This window comes from Pelodiscus sinensis, chromosome 12, assembly GCF_052426305.1.
Source record: "Pelodiscus sinensis isolate ZL-2025 chromosome 12, ASM5242630v1, whole genome shotgun sequence".
Taxonomy (NCBI): domain Eukaryota; kingdom Metazoa; phylum Chordata; order Testudines; family Trionychidae; genus Pelodiscus; species Pelodiscus sinensis.
The window spans coordinates 18,180,413-18,201,615 of record NC_143063.1 but is presented as its reverse complement, the minus strand read 5'-3'; the positions used below and the strand labels follow the sequence as shown (position 1 = coordinate 18,201,615).

At 43.2% G+C, this 21,203-nt stretch overlaps 1 protein-coding gene across 12 annotated transcripts in view; it reads left to right on the top strand.

Moving 5' to 3' along the window:
- The window catches only part of CHD9 (chromodomain helicase DNA binding protein 9), a 218,864-nt gene that overhangs the window by 47,628 nt on the left and 150,033 nt on the right, over positions 1-21,203 (top strand). For 9 of the 12 annotated variants that reach the window (XM_075940269.2, XM_075940264.2, XM_075940261.2 and 6 more), the window contains one exon: positions 9,999-10,336. In XM_075940269.2, the coding sequence (XP_075796384.2) occupies positions 10,068-10,336 (269 nt within the window). In that variant the 5' untranslated portion in view covers positions 9,999-10,067. Of the gene's footprint in view, positions 1-8,287; positions 8,856-8,932; positions 9,216-9,998; positions 10,337-21,203 lie in introns of those variants that run through there. The other 3 variants (XM_075940266.2, XM_075940267.2, XM_075940270.2) reach the window with 3 other exon arrangements.

Here is a 21,203-nt window from a genome sequence, read left to right as displayed (position 1 = left end):
AGTGCTGGCTCTGGTGGCCAACCCTAACTGCCCTTTCCCCTAGTAGCAAGACTCGGGGAAGGTGTGGAGCTTGGAGTGGAGCCCTAGGTGGGGCTGGTGGCAGCTAGGAACCCCTGTAAAATGTCCGGGGAGAGATGTGTAGCATATCAACCCTCTGTTCCTGTGCCAATTCCTCTTTGCTCTGCTCCTGCCCCTGCAGTCCCAAGTTCAGTCTCAACTCTGTGGAGTGATTGCTTCTTTGTTACCACTCCACCCACCTGCATAGGGCACCATAAACCATAAGGGCAATTTATATTGCTCTAAAGAAGCACTAAATACTCAAGTTGGAGCAAGGAACAGTTTTACTTAGAAGTAATTTAGCAAAATAAAATGACAATGTAATAGAATAAAATAGAGTACCTACTGTAATGACTGCAACAAAGTAATAAGGTGGCATTGCAACAGGTTCAGCCAATGATTGCAACTTATAAGTAAACTTACACCTGTGCTGTAGGACATAGGGCTTTATGGAAAAATGGAACTAAAACGTATACAGGAACATTCACCATTAATATTATACGAGTTCATTCTCTCCCAGAGTGTGTGCTCCCCTGTAGTATTGACGTCTCAGGTACTTTCTTGTGATGGCACTTGTGATAAATAGGAGTTCAGACTCCTAGTTCTAGGAGTTTCTGATGTAGCAGAGAGTCCCCCAGATAACAAGGGTGAGACATTTTGTATAGAGCAGGTTAAAATTGACACATTGGTAGCTGGTAATGATAATAAGGTTATAAAACAGTTGCCGTCTCTAGGCAGGCAGTTGCTTTTCTTATAAACTCCTTGCTCTTTTCCACAGGTGGCCTGGCAAGCACAATAACTGGGGTCTCCCCACATAAGGATAATCAGTGGGGTACTCATACTTCCCATAGTTATCTGGGTTGAGCAGCTCAGGGTCTGCCTCTATGATCAGTACTTTCTGGCTCTGCTTTCATGATTTAGCTGTTGAGAAGGAACAAACGGGCTGGAACTCATTGCTAGCAGCTGTGCAGGTGCAGTATGACCTTACTGCTGGTTGTGTTGTCTCAGCATGGACATCTTGGCAGCCTAGTTTCCCAAATCTCTAGTTCTAAACATAGGCAACTGCCTTCTAAACTTGGTAAAGTAGCATAGCCAGCTCCAGGCCTAGCCTCCCCTTCTCATGAAATGCCACTTTTTTTTCAGTCACTTTATCAGCTTCCTCGCCCTTCCAGATTCCTTCAGTTAGCCCTCCAGGCTACCAATTGGATCTCCTGATTTTCAACTTCATCACAGAGTCAAGGACCAAGTGTCCCAGAGGGTACCAAACACTGCATTATGGGATGTTTTGTTATTTCAGTGCATATTCTATGATTGAACTGGATGTTCTGTAGTCCCTTGGAGATAATACATAGTGCACAGAGGATTAATCAGAAGACCCCTAGCCAGGTTCAGAGTGTGTGATTGAGAGAGGAGGGGGGCAAAGCTCTAGCTGTGTCTGTGAGTCTTGTGCTTCTAAGCAGTTATTGTATGTCTCAGTGGCTCGCTGTGACTCTCTACTGCCTCTGTCTTTTCTAGTGACCCTGACCTCAGCTTACTGTGCCATTCTCATTGCTGGCAAAGTTAAGGATTGGGATGAAACCTCTCCACAATCCTGGCCTCCCTTCCCTGGAACAGACTTTTTAGTCGTGTGGGGAGGGCCAACTACTACTCTGGGTTCCAGTCATTGGGTGGTGAAGGGGGCTTAGGGTGAGGGTACCATCAGGCAGCGCTCTCCTCCCTCTACTCCCCCCCATAACTCCACTCTTCCCCTCCTGCCAATGTGGGCCCTCTGTCCCACTCCCAACCCCCAACATGGGCCTTCTGTCTCCCCGCCCCTAGCCTCCATAGTCTTCATGAACAATTCTGTCCCAGCCCCTGCCTGCTGAAGGCACAGGCCTTCTCTCTCCCCCTAGCACAGGGCTTCTGTCTCCCCCCTTCCTCCAACCCCACTCCCCGTCTTGCATGAACCTTCTGTCTTTTTTTCAGCGGTTGGAGGTTTACCTGAATACATGTAACATTTCTAGTTACTACCAAAAGAAAATGATGGCATATGCATTTGATTGTAGAATTCATCAGGGAAAGATGTGAGTTCTCAGGGGTATTCTGGGCTGAGAGTCACCTTGTTTACTACCCGAGGGAGTCTTGCTCGTTCTAGGCTTAGTGTCAGTTCCCTATTGTTACCAGCCTTTCAATGACTCTTCTCTGGACTCCATGCACCTTTGTAGGTTAGCAGTGGTACACCCCATTCTCCAAGTGCCTGTGGGTTATCTTGCCCAGGTCTCATGCTCGAAATGGAGCACAGTATGCTGGTTCCCTAGATCTACCTTAAACTAGTCATTTGCTAGTCATGTAACAAGTCATCCAAAAAGATAACCATGTAAGTGCCAAGAATCTTGGTGGTTATACGTGCTGTGAGCTCTGTAGTAATAAACTAAGATTTTTACTGCAGCACACGCAGCAAAGCCTTTCCCGGAGTAGGGCTGCCAGCCTAATCCTGGAGAGCCACAGGCTGTAACCTGCAGTTCGGAGCTTGGCTGGTCCTGCTCCAGAGGGCCTCAGAAGGCTGGAGTAACCCTTTGCCCATGGTGGTTGGGGAGCTGCTCCTACCAGTTAACTAGGACCAGAAAGCCTCAACCTCAATGGGTGAGACTTACGGGTTAACTTTTGACACTTCTACCTTAAACCACCTTTTTTGTAAACTGTACAGTGCGTGAGAGCACTTACAAGAAAACTGGGTTTATTTAAGAGTGAAGAAAGAACTATCTAGAAAAAAGAGAAGCATAGAAGCAAATGGTTATAATATCAAACAAAATAATACAATTTTTTACATCTATGCTTACCTTTCTTATCTAATAAAGTATGTTTTTCATCCCCGCACCTAAGTTTAGTCTGTTGTAGACCTGGCTGGCTTGACAGCAGCCAAAATCCAATTTTTCTTGAAAGGATGTACCTCTGAACTGTCCCCTCCAGTGAAAGAATGAAGAGGATCTTTCTTGTTCCTCTGTTAACATTGAAATAATCATTAGAGTTTGCCCTACGTATGAATGGAAACCACCGTTATAGCTAGGGCTGTGACTGGTTAAGAGAGAGGGTCTGAATGGGGTGGAGAAATGCTCCAACAACAGGGGGCCTGCTGCAGGTAAGAGCTGCTCCGATCTGCTAGCTGGAGTAGCTCCTGTTTATAGGAGCCCGGCCTGGCCACCTCCAGCTGCAGGCAGGGGCTCAGACTAGTCAGCTGGAGCAGCCCTTGTCTGCAGCAGGGGGCACTGCTTCAGCCCAGTGCGGCTGGAGTACCCCACTCCCAGCCTCCATTCAGAGCAGCAGACTTTGACTCCCTCAGAGAACTGAAGGGCAGGATTCCCTGGGATGCTAACATCAAGGGGAAAGGCCCAGGAGAGTTGGCTATATTTTAAAGAAGCCTTATTGAAGGCACCGTAACAAGCCATACTGATATGCAGTGAGAAGAGCACATATGGTAGGCGACCAGATTGGCTTACCAGGGAAATTCTTGGCAACCTTAAACACAAAAAAGAAGCTTACAAGAAGTAGAAACTTGGATAGATGGCCAGGAAGGAGTATAAATATATTGCTCAAGAATGCAGAAGCAATCAGGAAGGTGACAGTGCAATTGGAATTGCATCTAGCAAGTATGGGAAGGAGGTGGACAGCCCTCGGTGGAGAAAGACAGGTTAAGAACTATTTAGAAAAGCTTGACACACACAGATCCATGGGTCCAGATTTAATGCATCCAAGGGCACTGGGGGAGTAAGCAAATATCATTGCACAGACTTTGGCCATTATCTTCGAAAATTCGTGGAGATCTGGAAAGGTCCTGGGCGATTGGAAAAAGGCAAATGTAGTGCCTGTCTTTAAAAAGGGGAAGGACAATCCAGGAAACTATAGACCGGTCAGCCACCCCTCTGTCCCCAGAAAAATCATGGAGGGGATCCTCAAGGAATCCATTTTGAGGCACTTGGAAGGGGGGAAAGTGATCAGGAATAGTCAATATGGATTCACCAAGGACAAGTCATGTCTGACCAATCTGATGAGCTCCTATGATCAGGTAACTGGCTCTGTCGACATGGGGAAGTCAAAGTGGATGTGATATACCTTGACTTTAGCAGAGCTTTTGATACAGTCTCTCACAGTGTTCTTGCCAGCAAGTTAAGGAAGTATGGATTGGATAAATGGACTGTTGTAAGATGATAGAAAACTGGCTAGATTGTTGGGCCCAATGGGTAGTGATCAACAGCTCAATGTCTGGCTGGCAGTTGGTTGCAAGTGGAGTGTCCTGATGATCAGTTCTAGGGCCAATTTTGTTCACTATCTTTATTTGTTACCTAGGTGAGGGGATGGATAGCACTCTCAGCAAGTTTGCGGATGACACTAAGCTAGGGGAAGAGGTACATATGTTGGAAGGTGGGGAAAGAGTCCAGAGAGACCTAGAAAAATTGGAGGATTGGGTCAAAAGAAATCTGATGAGGTTCAACAAGGACAAGTGCAGAGTCCTGCACTTGGGATAGAATACTCCTAAGCACTGTTACAGGTTGATGACAGAGTGGATAAGCAGCAGTTTGGCAGAAAAGGACTGGGATAACAGTGGATGAGAAGCTGGATATGAGTCAACAGCGTGCCCTTGTAGCCAAGAAGGCTAATGGCATATTAGGGTGCATTAGAAGGAGCAATTTCCAGCAAATCTAGAGGAGAAGTTATTTCCTTTTATTCAGCTCTGGTGAGGCCACATCTGCAGTTTTGCGGCCAGTTCTGAGCCCCCCACTATAGAAAGGATGTGGATGCACTGGAGAGGTTCAGTGGAGGACAACCAAAATGATTAGGGGGCTGGAGCACATGACTTATGAGGAGAGGCTGAGGGATTTGGGCTTAATAGTCTGCAGGAGAGAAGAGTGATAGGAGCCTTGGAACCTCTCTTCAGGAAGTTGAAAGAGGATGAAGAGAGCCTGTTCTCAGTGGTGATGGATGGCAGAACAAGGAGCAGTGGTCTTAAGTTACAGTTGGGAAGGTCTATGTTGGATATTAGGAAAAACTATTTCAGCAGGGTGGTGAAGCACTGGAATGGTTTATCTAGGAAAGCGGTGAAATCTCCATCCCTAGAGGTTTTTAAGTTCTGGCTTGAGAAAGCCCTGGCTGGGATGATTTAGTTGGGGTTGGTCCTGCTTTGGGCACGAGGTTGGACTCGATGACCCCCTGAGGTCTCTTCCAGCCCTAGGATTCTAAAGGCTCATCTAGACTACGCAGAACAGTCGAAATAGGATATGCAAATTCCGTGGGAATTTGCATATCTTCTTCCTATAGCACTTTCGAAAGCAAAAGTAGTTTAGATGCGGATTTTTCTGCGAACCCCCCTCTTTGTCGAAAAGCCGCGTAAACCTCATTTGTTGAGGAAGAGCGGCTTTTCAACAAGGGGGGGATCGCAAAAAAAAGCTGCATCTAAACTACTTTCACTTTCAAAAGCTCTGCTTTCGAAAGTGTGATTGGGAAAAAGATCTTTAGACTGTTCCGCATAGTCTAGATGAGCCCTATGAGTCTATGTTTAACCAGTTAACTAATTAAACAAGATTTTACATTCATAGCTGTAGCATTCCTTTCTTTTTTAATCTTTGAGTTTTTAAGCATTTGTGTTGTCTCTGTGTTTTTTTTTTTTAATAGTATTAGAACTCTCTCCTGCCTGAATGGGTCATCATTGATGCATATTAACCTCTGTTCAATTTTTAACCCAGGTCAATAAAACATCTGTCCAATATAGCCAGGTTATCCCTTAAATGTTACTTGTAAATACATCTCACAGTGATTGAGTCTTGACAAGTTATGAGCCTTCTGTAGTTTCCTTACATATTACTTTTCATGAATAAATATCTTGTAAGATGTGTTTGGTGTGGTGAGTCATCTGAGTTGAGAGCAGTTTGCAGACAGCAAAGTGAAGCCCTTTGTCTGGGAGTTGCCATGTCATTGAGAACTTTAAAAAATTCCAGATACTTGCCACTAGTATGGTTTAAGGGCAGTGCCTTGAGATTCCCTGTCAACCCAGCACTCCCAGCTACAGGAAAAGAAGAGCTTTGTATCAGTTTTGTGTCTGGACTGTATACGGGGAATTGGTTGCTTTGCGTTAGTCTGATTTCATAATTGTTATTTGTCATAACTGATGCAAGTCTAATAGCGGAGGGTGGGGGGACAGAATGCCAGAGCTGCTTGGGCACTGCAAAGGGCTGATTATCACTGCCTCTCTCCTGATGGCAATGAGGTGGGTCATAGGAAAGGAAGCCTCCTCTGCTGCTCCACTCTCAACTTTTGTTTGTTTGTTCTGTTCTGTGAATAGTTACACTTGCTATGCCTGCTGCTGCTGCTAATGGCTCCTCCAAGTCTCTGTAGGAATTTGAAATTGTCATGATTCTTGACAATTTCAATGCTGCCCACAGGATCTTGAACAGCAGTAGGGGAAATGACTAGAGCCTTGTTAATTTCACACTGATGTTGTCTGGGGAAACCTTTAGTACCAGCAGATACCCTGGAGCTGTCTTTTTGCAGACTCAAGAAGATAACACTGCTTTGGTTGTTATTTAGTTAAATTTGGAAGAATATTTTGGCAACAAGAAGTTTTGGAAAAGTATTTTTCAAATCTTGAGTTCTAAATATTCCCCTCTCCCTTGCACATGTTCTAGAAAAAAATTTCTCTGACCATTGGAATGGCAAAGGAGTAGCTTTTTAAGCCTTGGACAAAAGGATATCACCAACTAGAGTGCTGTCATCAGTCCTGAGGGGGAAGTAAAGTTTTGGTTTGTCACATAGACTTTTTTGGTTTTGGTGTCAATCAGAATGATACTCTCCCATTGAAGGTTTATATTCTGGTTCATTGTGACCTTTATTTAGTGGAGCATAACTGAGTAGTTTTTTCCTTCTCGTAATAACCTGTTCCAGATTAGCCAGAAATGTTGCTATAGAATAGTAAACCATACCTTCTGTTCTCTGGCTACTAAGCTTGCTGCTTGGGCAGTGCTCTCTACATGCCAGGGATGCAAGGAACACTCCCTGATAAAATATACATTGAAGTCAATAGAAAGACTGCCATCAAGTTCAGTGGCCAACTTCATTGTATCAGATCCTAAAATTTTACTGAGAAACCAGTAGCAAGAATTTTGTGCCTAGGCAATTAAAATAGACTGGAAAACATATTTGGTACAATGTATTTTTATCTATTTTGTAAAATAACATAATTTTATTAATATTACAGTCATTGCAATTTGTATTACTGTATACAGTATTACAACTATAATGCATAATTATTTTGTAATTTTATTTATTTAGAATCTCTAATTTAAAACTCAAGGGAAGGGATTAGATTTAAAGATCAAACATGCAGAGACATTTTTATCTAAACCAAAATAGTACTGTAATTTACTTTTGTGTATATCACTTGTATTCTCAATAGCCAGGGAAGTTAATTCTGAAGTAAATAACCTATTGGTGAATTAAAGTATAGTATTGATAAAAGTCATTGTAGCATTATAGTGAACATTTAAATGGGGAAAAACACACTAAATGTATTGTCATTTATTTTATTGTTTTCATGATGAATAGTGTTTGGAAAAATGCCAGCCTTGCCTTATATAATTTCTCTCTCTCTCTCTCTCTCTTATTTTATTTTATTTTATTTTATTTTATTTTATTTTATTTTATTTTATTTTAAGGGGTAGATGATTTAGAAAGAATAGAATTGCCAGAGGACAAGGAGCAATTAGCATGTTCTAAATTTTTAAATAACCTTTAAAAAAAATCAATGTACCTGTTCACCTAGTTTGGATGAAATAATGAGGCTAAATATTAGAAAGGTACAAGATGCCTTAGTGAGGTACATTTTAATTTTGAATGCTAAAATCAAAATGTAAAATATTCCATCTGTGTTAAATAAAATTATTAACCTCTGAGTAAATAGCATATTATAGCTTATGTTTCATCTAACTGAAGTCTATCCTGCTCAAAATATTTTTTATTTCTCCATGTGGGGAAAAAAATCAAGAAAAGGAATGCTTCCATTTTGTGTTCTGGTGATCTGTTCTATATAAAATCTCTGTAGTAAAATACTTACTTTCAATATCTAAAATATTGTTTAGTGCATAGTCTGTTTTGCCTGTCTTTTATCCTCTGTGCTAAATTTGTTTGTCTTGATATTAAGCTCTGTAAAATATCTTGTTCTCCAGACTTGCTTATGATTTTGATTATTTCAAATGAGATTGGAAGTGATCGTTAGTAAGATTGTTTCTATCTATGTAAAATCTTAACATTACTGCAAGTGGTGGAAGAGTAAGAGTTAACCATTGTACCACATGTTGGGAAAAGCAGTCCATTGGGGGTTAAATTGCAGAGTCTAATGGAATAATAACTGGTAGCACCATCTGCTGGCCTACTTCTGCAGAAGGAGTCAGTATTTTTAACGACATCTCTAATATTCATGCTGATGCATTTTGATGCTTTGTGCATTCATTTCTTTCTGTGCTTTGTTGGAATCTGGCTATCTGCTTACAGCTGTTGTTGAAATTCTGTTGTCTGGGGAGGATGACAGTCTTTGTCATACCTGAGTAGGATGAACAGTGGATGTATACTTCTCAAGGAAGAAATATGTTGATAAATCACAATGTGCATTTGTGGAGGGTTGTGCATATCTTGGCTGCAGCTTGCTAAATAGGCCATTTAGCAATCTTCTTTCAATGCTTTTCTCTTGAGCACTGCCTGGGGTGGTGAAAAAGCAGAGGGCAAGCCTTTGTCAGACACCAAAAATGTCTTCAGTGAAGAGGCCAAGAGGAAGGGTAAGTGAAAGCCTGAATGAGTGGGAGGAGGAGGGGTTCTTTGGGCTAAAAGGCTAATGGGATTGAATAACCTTCCTTATTACTGGCTGCTGCTGCAGGAGTCGTGCTGCATCGCCATCTTGAGCTTGTTGCTGTTTTCTCCGTCTTGGTTATTTGTTATAGCCTGTAGGCCTTAAGGTGGCATTTTAGTGAGAGATCCTAAACCCTGTTTCCTTCTCAGTGCTGCAGCACTGCTATTAAGCCTTTGATGAGGCACGTATAGAAAATTTATTCAGTGAAGCGCAGTGGATTTAGCCTGAGAATGTGTTTGGAAATTCCTGGTGGCTTTTCCCCATGCTGTAGTGAGAGGCACATTTACGGGTGAGAACATAACAGAACTGTTATCTGCTATTTTTTGTCTGTTTGAATAGGAAATTCCTTCCATTCCTTAAGGTTAAGTAGCATACCTTCTCGTTGATTTCAAATAGACTGCTAATTTTAATGTAGAATTCCTAGTTCTAGCATAAATGATTCTGTATAGATATAACTGTAACAAAGAAAAAAGCAAAAGTTAACTCCTTCAAGTAAGTCTAACACCATGTAATTTTAAATAAATTAAACATGTTTCCTAGCCACTTTACTGATGCAGAAAAGTGCATTTATTTATGTATTTATTTGTTCTTTTTGAAAGCCTTGATTTATTCATGTATCTGTTCTTGTAGTACAACAGTGCTGCTGATTTTATATTTAATTATAGGATAATTATTCTAATTATATTCTAATTATACTATTTTCAGTGGTGTTTTGATGTTTATACCTTTTTATTAGTTCCCTACTCTTTCAAGTTTTGTGAAACATATAGCTAGGGGAAATATCATCCAAATCCATTTTCGGAGGATAAGAATTGGTGCATCTAGTGACGGAGGTGGTAAATAGGCTGTAAGAACTTTTGAAAATCTGTTTCTCATTGATTTTCTGTATGTAGAACCAGTTTAAATGTAACAATGTGGTGTACTTTATATTGTAATCCATGCCATAGTAGAGTAAAATAATAATTTCCTTTGTTTTTGCATTTGTATATGTTCTCATTCTGTCAAATGCCATGAACTATATTTTCACATTTATTAAGATATTTATTTTCTTAACACATTTTTGTTCTTACAGCCTCCCTCCTCCAAGAAGACTGATGTTTCAGGGACATATACTAAACTGCAGAATACCCAGGTGAGGGGGATGTCTGAAAAGAAACAGAAGAAAAAAGTAGAATCGGAAAGTAAGCAGGAGAAGGCTAATCGCATAATATCAGAGGCAATTGCAAAAGCAAAAGAGAGAGGGGAGAGAAACATTCCAAGAGTAATGAGCCCTGAAAACTTCCCCAGTGTTTCAGCTGAAGGAAAAGAGGAAAAAAAAGGTAGAAAAATTAAATCGAAACCAAAGGACAAGGAGAGCAAAAAACCGAAAACTGGTTCCTCATCCAAAATTAAAGACAAAACAAAAATTGGGTAAGTAGGCTAAAATTGCCTTTTAACTCTCTTCAGATTGCAAACATTTGATTGAAATAGAAACTGCTTATTAATCCATGATATTCCTGCTCTAAATATCTTAAACTCATCTGATTTGTTTACGAAGTAGACTTTTGGTTTGAGTTTTTAAATTTTATTTGATATAAATATTATTTTGTTAGGCTTACTGTTTCTTTTGATCTGAGGAAGTGGGTCTGGCCCACGAAAGCTCATCATCTAATAAACCATCTTGTTAGTCTTTAAAGTGCTACATTGTCCTGCATTTTGTTTTGATTTAACAGCTGTGATATTATATAGAAAGAAACTGGACATCTAATTAGAATATAAGCAAACAAACAATAATGCAGATGCCTAGAAAATTGAGGTGTTGACAAGAAGGGGCCAAAACATAACAGAGAACTTTTTGATTTTTTTTAAATTACTGTATATCTATGCAAATTAATTCTGTGACCCCTTGAAATTTTGCAACCTTAGCAGGGTCAACATGGGTCAGGACTTGGATGGGAAAACTCCATAGGACACTTAATGTGTTGTAGAAAGTGCTGCTAGGAATTCGGTAGGTGGCAGTCCTCCCTCTGATTTACTGTTGACCCAGTTCTCCAATGTGGGCTTAAAAGATAATGTATAATTTGAGGTATTAACTTTTAAACAAAGCTTAAAACAGAAGTGGTGACCACTTGTGTTTGTGTGTGTTTTTTAAAATATGCTCTTTTTTTTGGTGAAAACACGGATATTAAATTAATGTCTTTATCTGTGCTTGAATTTTGGTATTATATACTCAGATATGGAAATATCCTTTTTAGGTCATGCAGTTAATCTCCCTGAAAATGTAAAGTTAATCCCTGTTGTATGTTTTCTAGAGTTTTCTGTGATCTTGTTCTTAAATGGTCCAAGTGTTCCATTTATTTTGGGAGCCTATTCCACATCATCATGAATAATGTTCTGATGATAAATGAATGACACACATGATCTGGAGATTGGGGTAAATGGTAAGGTACCAAAATTTGCAGATAATACTAAACTGCTCAAGATAGTTAAGACCAAAGCAGACTGTGAAGAGCTTCAAAAGTATCTCACAAAACTAGGTGACTAGGCAACAAAATGGCAGATAAATTTTAATGTTGATAACTGCAAATTAATACATATTGGAAAACGTAACCCCAACTATACATTAGGGATGTAAAATTTTGATTATTTCGCTAATCGAACAGTCGATAAGGGCACTTCTGCCTTTGGAGTGTAGCAACACCCCAGGGCTGTTGCTACACTTCAAAGGCGAAAGCGCTGCGGGGAGCACAGGGCCAGTGAGGGACTCAAGCCAGTGGCTTCCTGCTCCCTGCAGCGTTTCAAAGCGGCAGCGCCACTTGTAACCCGGGGGCAGCTGGGGATGCCCTCTCCACCCCCGCTGGGCCATAAGGTGAGGGAATTGACTAGTTGACTAGCCTGACTATCTGATGCATCATTTGCTTATCAGATAGTGAACTAGTTGACTAGTCGTTCACATCCCTACTATGTGTATAAAATGATCGGGACTAAATTAGGTATTGCCACGCGAGAGAGATCTTAGAGTCATTATGGATAATTCTCTGAAAACATCCAAGCAATGTTCAACAGCAGTCAAGAAAAGCAAACAGAATGTTAGGAATCATTTAAAAGGGATACAGGGAATATTTTATTGCCTCTATATAAATCCGTGGTACATATAATCTTGAATGATCAGTACAGATGTGGTTGCCTCATCTCAAAAACGATATCTTGGCATTGAAGAAAGTTCAGAAGACAAAAATGATTAGGGGTTTGGAATTGCCATATGAGGAGAGACTAATAAGACTCTGACTTTTCATTTTAGAAGAGAGGAGTCTAAGGAGGGATTTGATAACGGTCTATTAAATTATGACCAGTGTGGAGAAAGTAAATAAGGAAAAGTTATTTACTTGCTCCCATAACACAAGAACTGAGGGTCACCAAATGAAATTAAAGGTAGCAGATTTAAAACAAATAAAAGGAAGTATTTCTTTACACAATGCACGGTCAACCTAAGGAACTCCTTGCCAGAGGATGTTGTGAAGACCAGGACTTTTAACGGGATTCAAAAAAGCACTTGATAAATTCATGGAGGACAGGTCCATCAATGGCTGTTAGCTAGGATGGGTAGGGGTGGTATCCCTGCCTCTCTTTTCCAGAGGCTAAGAATGGGCAGCAAAGGAGGGATCACTTGATGATTCCCTGTGTTACGTTCATTCCCTCTGGGGCACCTGGCATTGGCCACTGTCAAAAGACAGGATACTGAGCTACATGGGCCCAGTATGGCCATTCTTAGGTTTTTAAACTTTTCCTCATTTTTTTTTCCAACCTAAATTTTTTTGGCCTTAATCTCTTCTCCAGATTTCTTGATGAACTGCACTGAATAATTCCCTTGCTTTTTGCTGCCCACTATTACCTCTATCTCTTTTGGCATTGCTTCTCAGGTTTCTCCCATCTGTTTAATAACTTGTGTTGAATCATTTTTTTTCAAGCTGTATGAACTCTGAGCTTCCCAAGTTGAATCACATTCTGTTCTGTTTTGCTCTTATTTCTAATCTCTTTGTAATTTTTTGTAGGTTTTTTACACCAGTATTAGCCACTTCTTTTAGTTTAATATTATCTGTGAATGTCATTAGTATGCTGTTTACGACCCCTTTTGGGTCATTAATTAATGTATTTAATAAGACCTTATCTAAAATGAATCTCTGTGGTGTACCCAGGGCTGGCCCAAGCCCTTTTGGCACATGCGTGGGCCTGGCCTTGGGGCGCGGGCCCGCCCCCGGGGCGCATGGTGCATGCGCTGCCCAGCCTGGCCCGGCCAGCGCTGCTGGTGTGCGCGCCGGGCAGTGCAGGGCCCCGCAGCCGTGGGGGGAAGGGCACTGTTGGCCGGCGCCGCAAGGCCGGTGCTGCAGGAGCCGGGCGTACAGCTCCTGATGGCAGCTGTAAGGGACGCCACGTGCCCCTTACAGCTGCCATCAGGCGCTACTCATCGGTTGGCGCCCCGGGCAGCTGCCCGGCTCGCCCATGCCTCCGTCTGGCCCTGGGTGTACCATACTAGGCTTCTCCCATTCTTATAACTGTATAAAAATGAATAAATAAATGTTAATTACTCTTTTGTTTAGTTTTTGAGTCTGTTTTCAGTTCACATAATGATCCGTCCATGCCAGTATGGATTGATTTGAAGCAAAGATTTCATGATGGTATCAAATGATTTACTAAAATGCAAATATGCTGTAGTGAAGTACAGGTTGGCACCCTTGGGACCTGACTGGTCCTAAACCAGCTGGACCAGGGAAGGTCAATGCTGGCCCCTCTGCTGCCACTGGCTCAAGGGCTCCGCTTTGGCAACAGCAGAGGCACCAGCATTGATCTGGTGAGGACTGGTGGAGGATGGGAGGGGGCTTGGAGGAAGATGCAGGGTGGATGCGGAGCCCCAGGAGTGCAGCCCTGCGGGATCACATGGAGTCCCATGGCAGCTGGGCTGCACTTCTGGCTCCTGCTGCCAGGCTCTGCAACTCCCCTGCCTCTTTCTTTTAGGCTGCTCCATCCCCGCTCTTCTCCCTCACTCCCTGAGCTTACACGCCACAAATGAGTAATTGTCTGCACCCCCAGAAGCTCAGGGTGAGCAGGGGAGGAGTTGCTGGGCACTGGGTCCAGCTCTTCCCTGTGAGTGAACCTGCCTTGGATTTAGAATTTAAAAATGCAAAAACAACTTGTCTTAGTGGGCTTTCCAGTTTGGAAACTTTCTCTTTACCATTAGTAAGGCTGTTAGCCTCAGCGTGTTTATTAATTGCAGCCTCAAATGTTTGTTTACTTTGTGGAGGTAGTTAGTTTCATATATTAACTTGTTGTGTAGTGTTATTGTGTACTGTTGTACCCCAGAGATGGCTGCATTTTATTGGCAGAGCACTTTGATCCTTCTGGGTGAAATGAATTGGAAACTTTTTAATTGTATGTTGTATGAAGAAGACTAACAATATGAACAAAGTAAAAACATTTAAAATTAAAACTGAAACGCTACCCATGGTTTAAAATTTCAGGCTTAATAATGCATAGTCTAATTTTGAAATTAGGAACTAGTGAATTAAACTTATAATTACACTGCTTTTCTGCATTAAATGTGTATTGAGCAAGGAAATAAGAATGTGCAGAACTTCTCAGAATGTCATGCCTGCTTTTTACATATAAGAACCACAAAGCTGTGGCAGTGAAGTGTCATCAGGATGCATAAAATGCATCTACAACTACTGTGCATTAATTAGATCCCAATCCTGTGAATACTGCCACACATGCTTAACTTCAAACTCATGGGTAGTCCTGTTCATTTGAGTGAGACTTTGAATATGTTTATATTAAGCATAAGTAGGTTTGCAGGATTAGGAGCATAAATTAGTATTTTTTTCACTCTCTATCTACTCAGAAATTTATATAAACATTTTCTGCCACAAATTTTTTCCTAAAAATGCACTATCATACAGAGACCATACCAGAAAATTTTTAGCCCAAATATTGATGTTTTGGTAATCTGTGAAAAATTGAAAATACTGCTAGAAAGAAAATTCTTGAGATTGCTGCTGCTTTCATTTTAGTGTGTGTGTACACATGTGTGCATAGATAAATGTGACAAAAATTCTGATGTTTCTAGTGATTACTGTGCACGCAGAAAGCCATGGCTACACTGGCCAATGTGAAGTGCTGGCAGCTACAGTGCTGCTCACAGAGAGCAGCAGCAAAAATGCTATTTGGTGTTCATGCTGTCAGCCACCAGTGCATTAGCATGACCACTCTTGAGGCACTTGCATTACATTTCGGAGTGATGCATATGGGCAGTTGTCACTGAGCACCACCATAAATATGTTTGCAGGATTCTGTCCTGGGGGGACACCTGGGTGTTGCTGCAGCAGCGGAGGTGGAGGGCAGAGAAGAGAACTGGATTAAGTTCCCCAGCACTGCACCTAACGTATGCCTCCAGTTGTGCGTGCCTTCTTCTGTGTGTGCTGCCTGAGGCAGGAGACCTGAATTCCTGCAAAGAGAGAGGCAGAGGTTTGTGGGGAGATGTGAGGCATCCTGGGTCCTGTCCCAATGCTCTGTGGTGCATCGCTTTGCATCCCAGCAACCCCTGCACTTCCATCTGCATTTGGAGCCACCTTTCAATGGCTTCAGTGCTGCTCACTTTGCTTCCTTGGTGTGCAGGAATGGATTCCCAGCTGTTGTGAAAATGCTGATAGATCTCACTTTTGAACCTGTCTTCTGACTTTTCACACCAAGTCTCACTGTGATAAAAGAGGCTATACCACCCCACTAGATGTAAGGAGAGTCCTGGCCTTTTACCTGAACACAACAAAGGCTTTTAGGACATCTGCTAAACTGTTCTTTTCAGTATCTGCAGAGACTCTCCAAATGGGTCTCAAAGAGTATTAAACAGTGTTATCAGATTTGCAACATGACACCTCAAGCTGGCATTTGCACTCCCTCCAAAAGATTGGTCTCCTTTTCTGTTGCCTTCTTCAAAAAGTCCCTATTTCAGGAATCTGTAGAGCAGCAACCTGGGTGTCAGTCCATAAGTTGGCAGATCATTATGCAATTACTGGGGTCTCTGTCTCTGATGCCATCTTTGGCTCCACAGTATTGTCACCCATAATGAACTATGATGTGGTTGGGGAAGAGGACGCCCAGTGTGGGGTGAATGCGCCTGTCTCCCTTACGTGACATGCATTAGGGATGTCAATGTGTAGTTGACTACACAATTAACCAATAAGCTTTGGCTGTATCAGAGGTAGCAAGTCGGGGAGCAAAATGGGAGCTGATGCCCTCCTCACACCTGTGCTGCTGCCTCTGAGAGGCAGCAGTAAAGAGGGTGAGGGGGGGCACGAGGGAGCCATTACATGCGGGAAGCTGGCTTTTAAGCCAGCTCCCTGCGCATATTGGCTCACAGAGAGCCTCTTGCTCTCCCACACAGCTGCCTCTCTCTCAGCATGGGGGACAGGAGAGGCGAGAACTGATACATGGAGCCTCCTCTCTCTCCTCCTGCCTCCCACAGAGCGTGCCCCCTGCCCTCCTCACCCTCCTTCCACTATAGGTGGAAGGAGTGTGATTTTTCTCAGCCCTCAGTGTGGGGTTAACCCTCCCTTGCCCAGTGTGGGATGAATGTGCCTTGTCACACTGACTTGGCTCCGAAGTCCCAGCCATCTAGTGGAGGTACTCCTTGGGAGTCACCTACACTGGGACATTATTTGTAGAAGTAACAGTGACAGTGTTCTTTGAGACGTGTTTCCCTATGGGAGTTCTACAACCTGTCCTCGTCCCTCTGTTTCAGAATTCTTGTCAAGGACTCTGTGCTAGAGAAGGCGGGGGGGGGGGGGGAAGAAAGGTGTTATCCCACGTGTACTAAACAGCCCCTGCTGCCAAAGTTCTCTCGCAACAATGCAGAGATACAAGCACACATACAGTGGAGCACCCATAACGTCTTGAGAAGTCAGTGTTATGGCAGAAGGCAATTAATTTGTTTTCCTTCTCTCACTTGTATTTTTCAGAAAAATGTTGGCAGCTCTCCAAAATAACACAAACATTTCAAGGCTGGGATTCTGCTGTGACTGCAGCAGAAGCACATTCTGTACTGGGGGGGACACCTGGGAGTTGCTGCAGCAGGGGAGGTGGAGGGCAGAGAAGAGAACTGGATTAGGTTACCCAGCCCTGCACCTAACGGATGCCTCCAGTTGTGCGTGCCTTCTTCTGTGTGTGCTGCCTGAGGCAGGAGACCTGAACTCCTGCAAAGAGAGAGGCAGCCCTTCAGTGGGCCTCCCTGTCCACTCCCTCTTAGATGCTGCATATTGTCCTCATAGCAGTTTCTCCTCAGTGATAACTTTCTGCCCATTAATTTCTAATACTTGAAATGATAGCATTGTATTAGGGATGTAAAATCCCATTTAATGAATCAGTCAATCAATCAGTTAACTGATTAAATGGAGGTGGGCAGGGGGGTGGGAGGGTGGAGCTGTTTCAGCTCAGCCAGGCTAGAGCAGCCTCTCAGTCAACCTGCCAGACCAAGGCTGGAGCTAGGAATGTGAATGGATAACCAGGATAACTAGGAATGGTTACTGGCAAGCATCACCCTAACCATGTACTGGTTAACCAGTACTTGGGAGCAGCTTGCAGCCCACTGGGGTCAGGAGCCAGCCCCAGCTGCAAGCAAGAGGGCTGGGGAAATTTTCTGGCTCCTCTGGGGGAGCTGGCTCCTGACCCCTGTGACCAGGGCAGGCCATGGATAGAGGAGCCACTTCCGGTTGCCAGTTGATCAGTACCCAGTAAGCATCACCCGGTGAGAGTGATGCTTACCGGATATCTGGCAAACCAGTTACCCATTAACATCCCTACCTTGCATGATACAGTGATGAAGATTTAACGGTCAAGCCTACCGATGATTGATGATGAGGGATTGTTACATGTAATAGTTTTGTACATTTGCACGGGAAGCTGCAAATAAGGATTTTCCTAATTTTCAGATGTTTAATTTTGCAAACAAAATTGCATTATTTTAACACATTTTATAATATGTAATATACAATGAAACACACAAAATAAAAAGAGTGATATGAGAGAGAAAAATGTTTGGCAAAGAACTTTATGTAGCAGTTTTAAACACAGGGAATTTGTAAGTGAATCGTAATTCCCCACATTATATGGGTTCATAATGGAAAATCCTGCAAGATTGCTTGCCAGCAGTAGATTAATTGTTAACATTATCATAGCAAAAATTCTATCTAGCATAGAACTAATAAAATGACTATTCTTAAAATATTTTCCTAGAGTTATGAGACCAAAATTATTTTCTAATGTAATTTAAATATTCATTAGTTGAAAAGTGTGCCTGGAGAGTGCATAATAATCTTATGCCAATAATATTATCTATTTGTAAGTTTATTTTAATCTTCTAAAAAATTAAATCCTATAATTAAGGCTAACATTTAGTTATAGGTATTTTTACTAAAAGTCATGGGCAGGTCACAGGCAGTAAACAAACTTGCCTGTGACCTGTGAATGACTTTTACTACTTGTGTCTGACTAAAACTTGGAGAAAGAGGGGGAAGCTTGTGGGGACAGCACTGGAGGTGCTGTAGGTACTGGTGGGGTTGGTGCTGGCTCTCTCCCTAGCTCCTGGAAAGCAGTGACCCTAGATGCTGGAAAGTGGTGACCTCAGCTCCTAGCTGTACATGCTTGCTCTATTTTGACCAAGCCCTAATTCTGCAGGCCACTGGGAGCTGTGCAGGTGGTGGCAGCATGTGGAGCTATGACCAGAGCCCCCCAGGTAAGCACTGGCCCAAACTGCAACCCCCAGCCTCGAGGTTCCCCCCAAAATCCTGCTACTGGTAGGAGGTTGTGAGGAGCTGCTCAGGAAGTTCACAGGCCAGGCATATCAGCGGCTGTAGAGGTCGCAGAAAGTCATGGATTCCATTACCTCCATGAGAAACATGGAGCCTTACCTATAATTAATAAAATCATGCTTTAAAAGTTTACCAAAGCAACATAGACACACACAAAAATAAGGAGAGTTTGTTAGCAAAACATACAAATTACAAAATTCATATTCTATTAAAGCCGGTTCAAACTCGTAAGATCTTCATGGCCGGGTTTCTGTCTTCCTGTATTCGTATACAAGTTTGAGTACTTTATGGGCATTAATGCAATATAAACAGAAGGATGGGATTTGCAGAGTGGCCCACAGTAGTTAGAGGAAAGTCTAGTGATAGCTGGGCACCTAACGCCTATAAGCCCCTTCTGAAAATTGCAACTAAATAATAATGATAATAAGTGTAACAGGACTCTCACTATATTAAGGACTGTGCTATTACATGACATGGTTAGAAGAGTAGGTGCCTAGTTTGGAAAGAAAAGCCTGAAATAAAAAAATTTCTTATAGGAATATTTTCCTAATACATCATGATCTTCCCTGAAATTGGGAGAGAAAATTGATTTTCTCACTGGGATTTCAAATTTCATTATTCTGGGAGGAAACTTGGAAGACAAAAGAAATAAACTTTTTTTTTTTTTGAATGGGGATGTACTGTAGACTACTCCTCAGACAAATACATATAAATAAATACAAATACAATTGACATCTTAACGTCAATAAAGGCAAACAGCAGCGGCAGGAACTGTCAAGGTCACATGTATTTAAGAAGCTGGTATTGTGTTTTTTAAAAAGCAATTCTAATTCTTCGAGTGATTGTTCATGTTCATTCCACATAGGTGCACGCACACTGCATATGCACATTGTTGGAACTGTTTCCCTTAGCAGTACCCATTGGGCCAGCAGGAGGAGCCCCTGGAGTGGCGCCACTATATCTGCTAATATATTACCCTTGCTGCCCCCCCCCCCCCCCCCCCGCAGTTCCTTCTTACCGCTTCTGACAGTCCTTGGAATGTGCTTTGGTCTGCAAGTGCCTCTGCAGTTGTCACCTGTTGTTTCATAGTTAGTGTGTTTACAAGTTTCATTGTCGTTACCTGGTTCTGAATAGTTGTAAATAGTTGTTAAGTGTTAGCACTTAGCTGGTAGTTACTTCCACACAGAGCTTGCTTTGCGTTCCAGGTGTATGCGGTGGGGCATGCCTGGACCCCAGGCTTCAAGCCCTGTCTGAAGTGCCAGAAGCCTATGCCATGTGAGGAACTCCACGAAACCTGCTTCAAGTACCTCAGAGAAGCCCATCTGTCCAAAAGTCGTTCAAAGGCTTGTCGTGCACCGAGAGAGAGAGTCTCATTTGAAGATCATCCTATGGAAGCGGCTCTTTGCCTGATTCCAGCATCAGACCTAGCATCAGTGACCCAGAGCACACCAGCTTCAGTGCGTGAGGCACCTAGCTACTCTCACACCTCTCCAGTGCCACCAAGGCCTTGGCATCAGTCATAGTCTCCAGTGCCTCAGAGACGGAAACGTAGCCAAGACAGATCTCTGTTGAGGATTGTGTCATCAGTGGGCCCTCAGGCAGGGCACTGGCAGGATTGGCACCTGGACCATCACAGTCGGATTGGAACCACTCCAGCCTACATCAGGGCTCAAGACCCGTGGAGGACCTCCTGGAGCCCTCGACACCTGACACCTTTGAGGCTACGAGGGACCTCCTCCCTGCTGCTGGGATTTGGCCTGGCTAAGGAGTGGTATACCAGGTGGCCCCAAAGCACCGAGTGCCCCGGCATTGGATGAGATAAGTCATCATTGTGCAATTTCGGTACCATTGACCTTGATGCCAGCACCGGTCCCTGCACCGTCTTTGGTGGCAGCAACAGCACCAGCACAGAATATTCGCGCGACACCAGCCCCTGTATTGGGTCCCTCCACAACTACAACTTTGGCATTGGCAGTCTGACATTGCTGCCTGTTATGCCACCGCCTCCTTTCTGACACCAAGGAAAGCCAGAGTCTATGGCCCAGCACACCCCTGGATGTAGGTCGCTGGTTGAGACAGCTACAGCACCGCCCTGGTCAACCTCTGAATATTCTACCAACTTGGAGGTGGAGTCCATCATGTCATCGCGGGACTCCTGGTCAAGGTTGTGGCACAGATCCTATTCCCAGCACTGGATTGCATCAGTGCAGTTGGAGTGACAGCAACAACCCTTGCCTCTGCAGCTGACTCCTGTACAGCCAGTGCAGAGGTCCTGCCCACCCCAATGGCAATCCTTTCGTCAGTGGCCCTTGTGGAACCCCTGGATCACCAGAGCCAAGGCATGGCTAGACCAAAGTCTGTTTACTCTGGGCCCAGGGTTCCTCCCTCGGTGACCCCCTGGGCGAGCCTGGCCTAGGCCTTTGGTGGAGAGAGGGCCACCC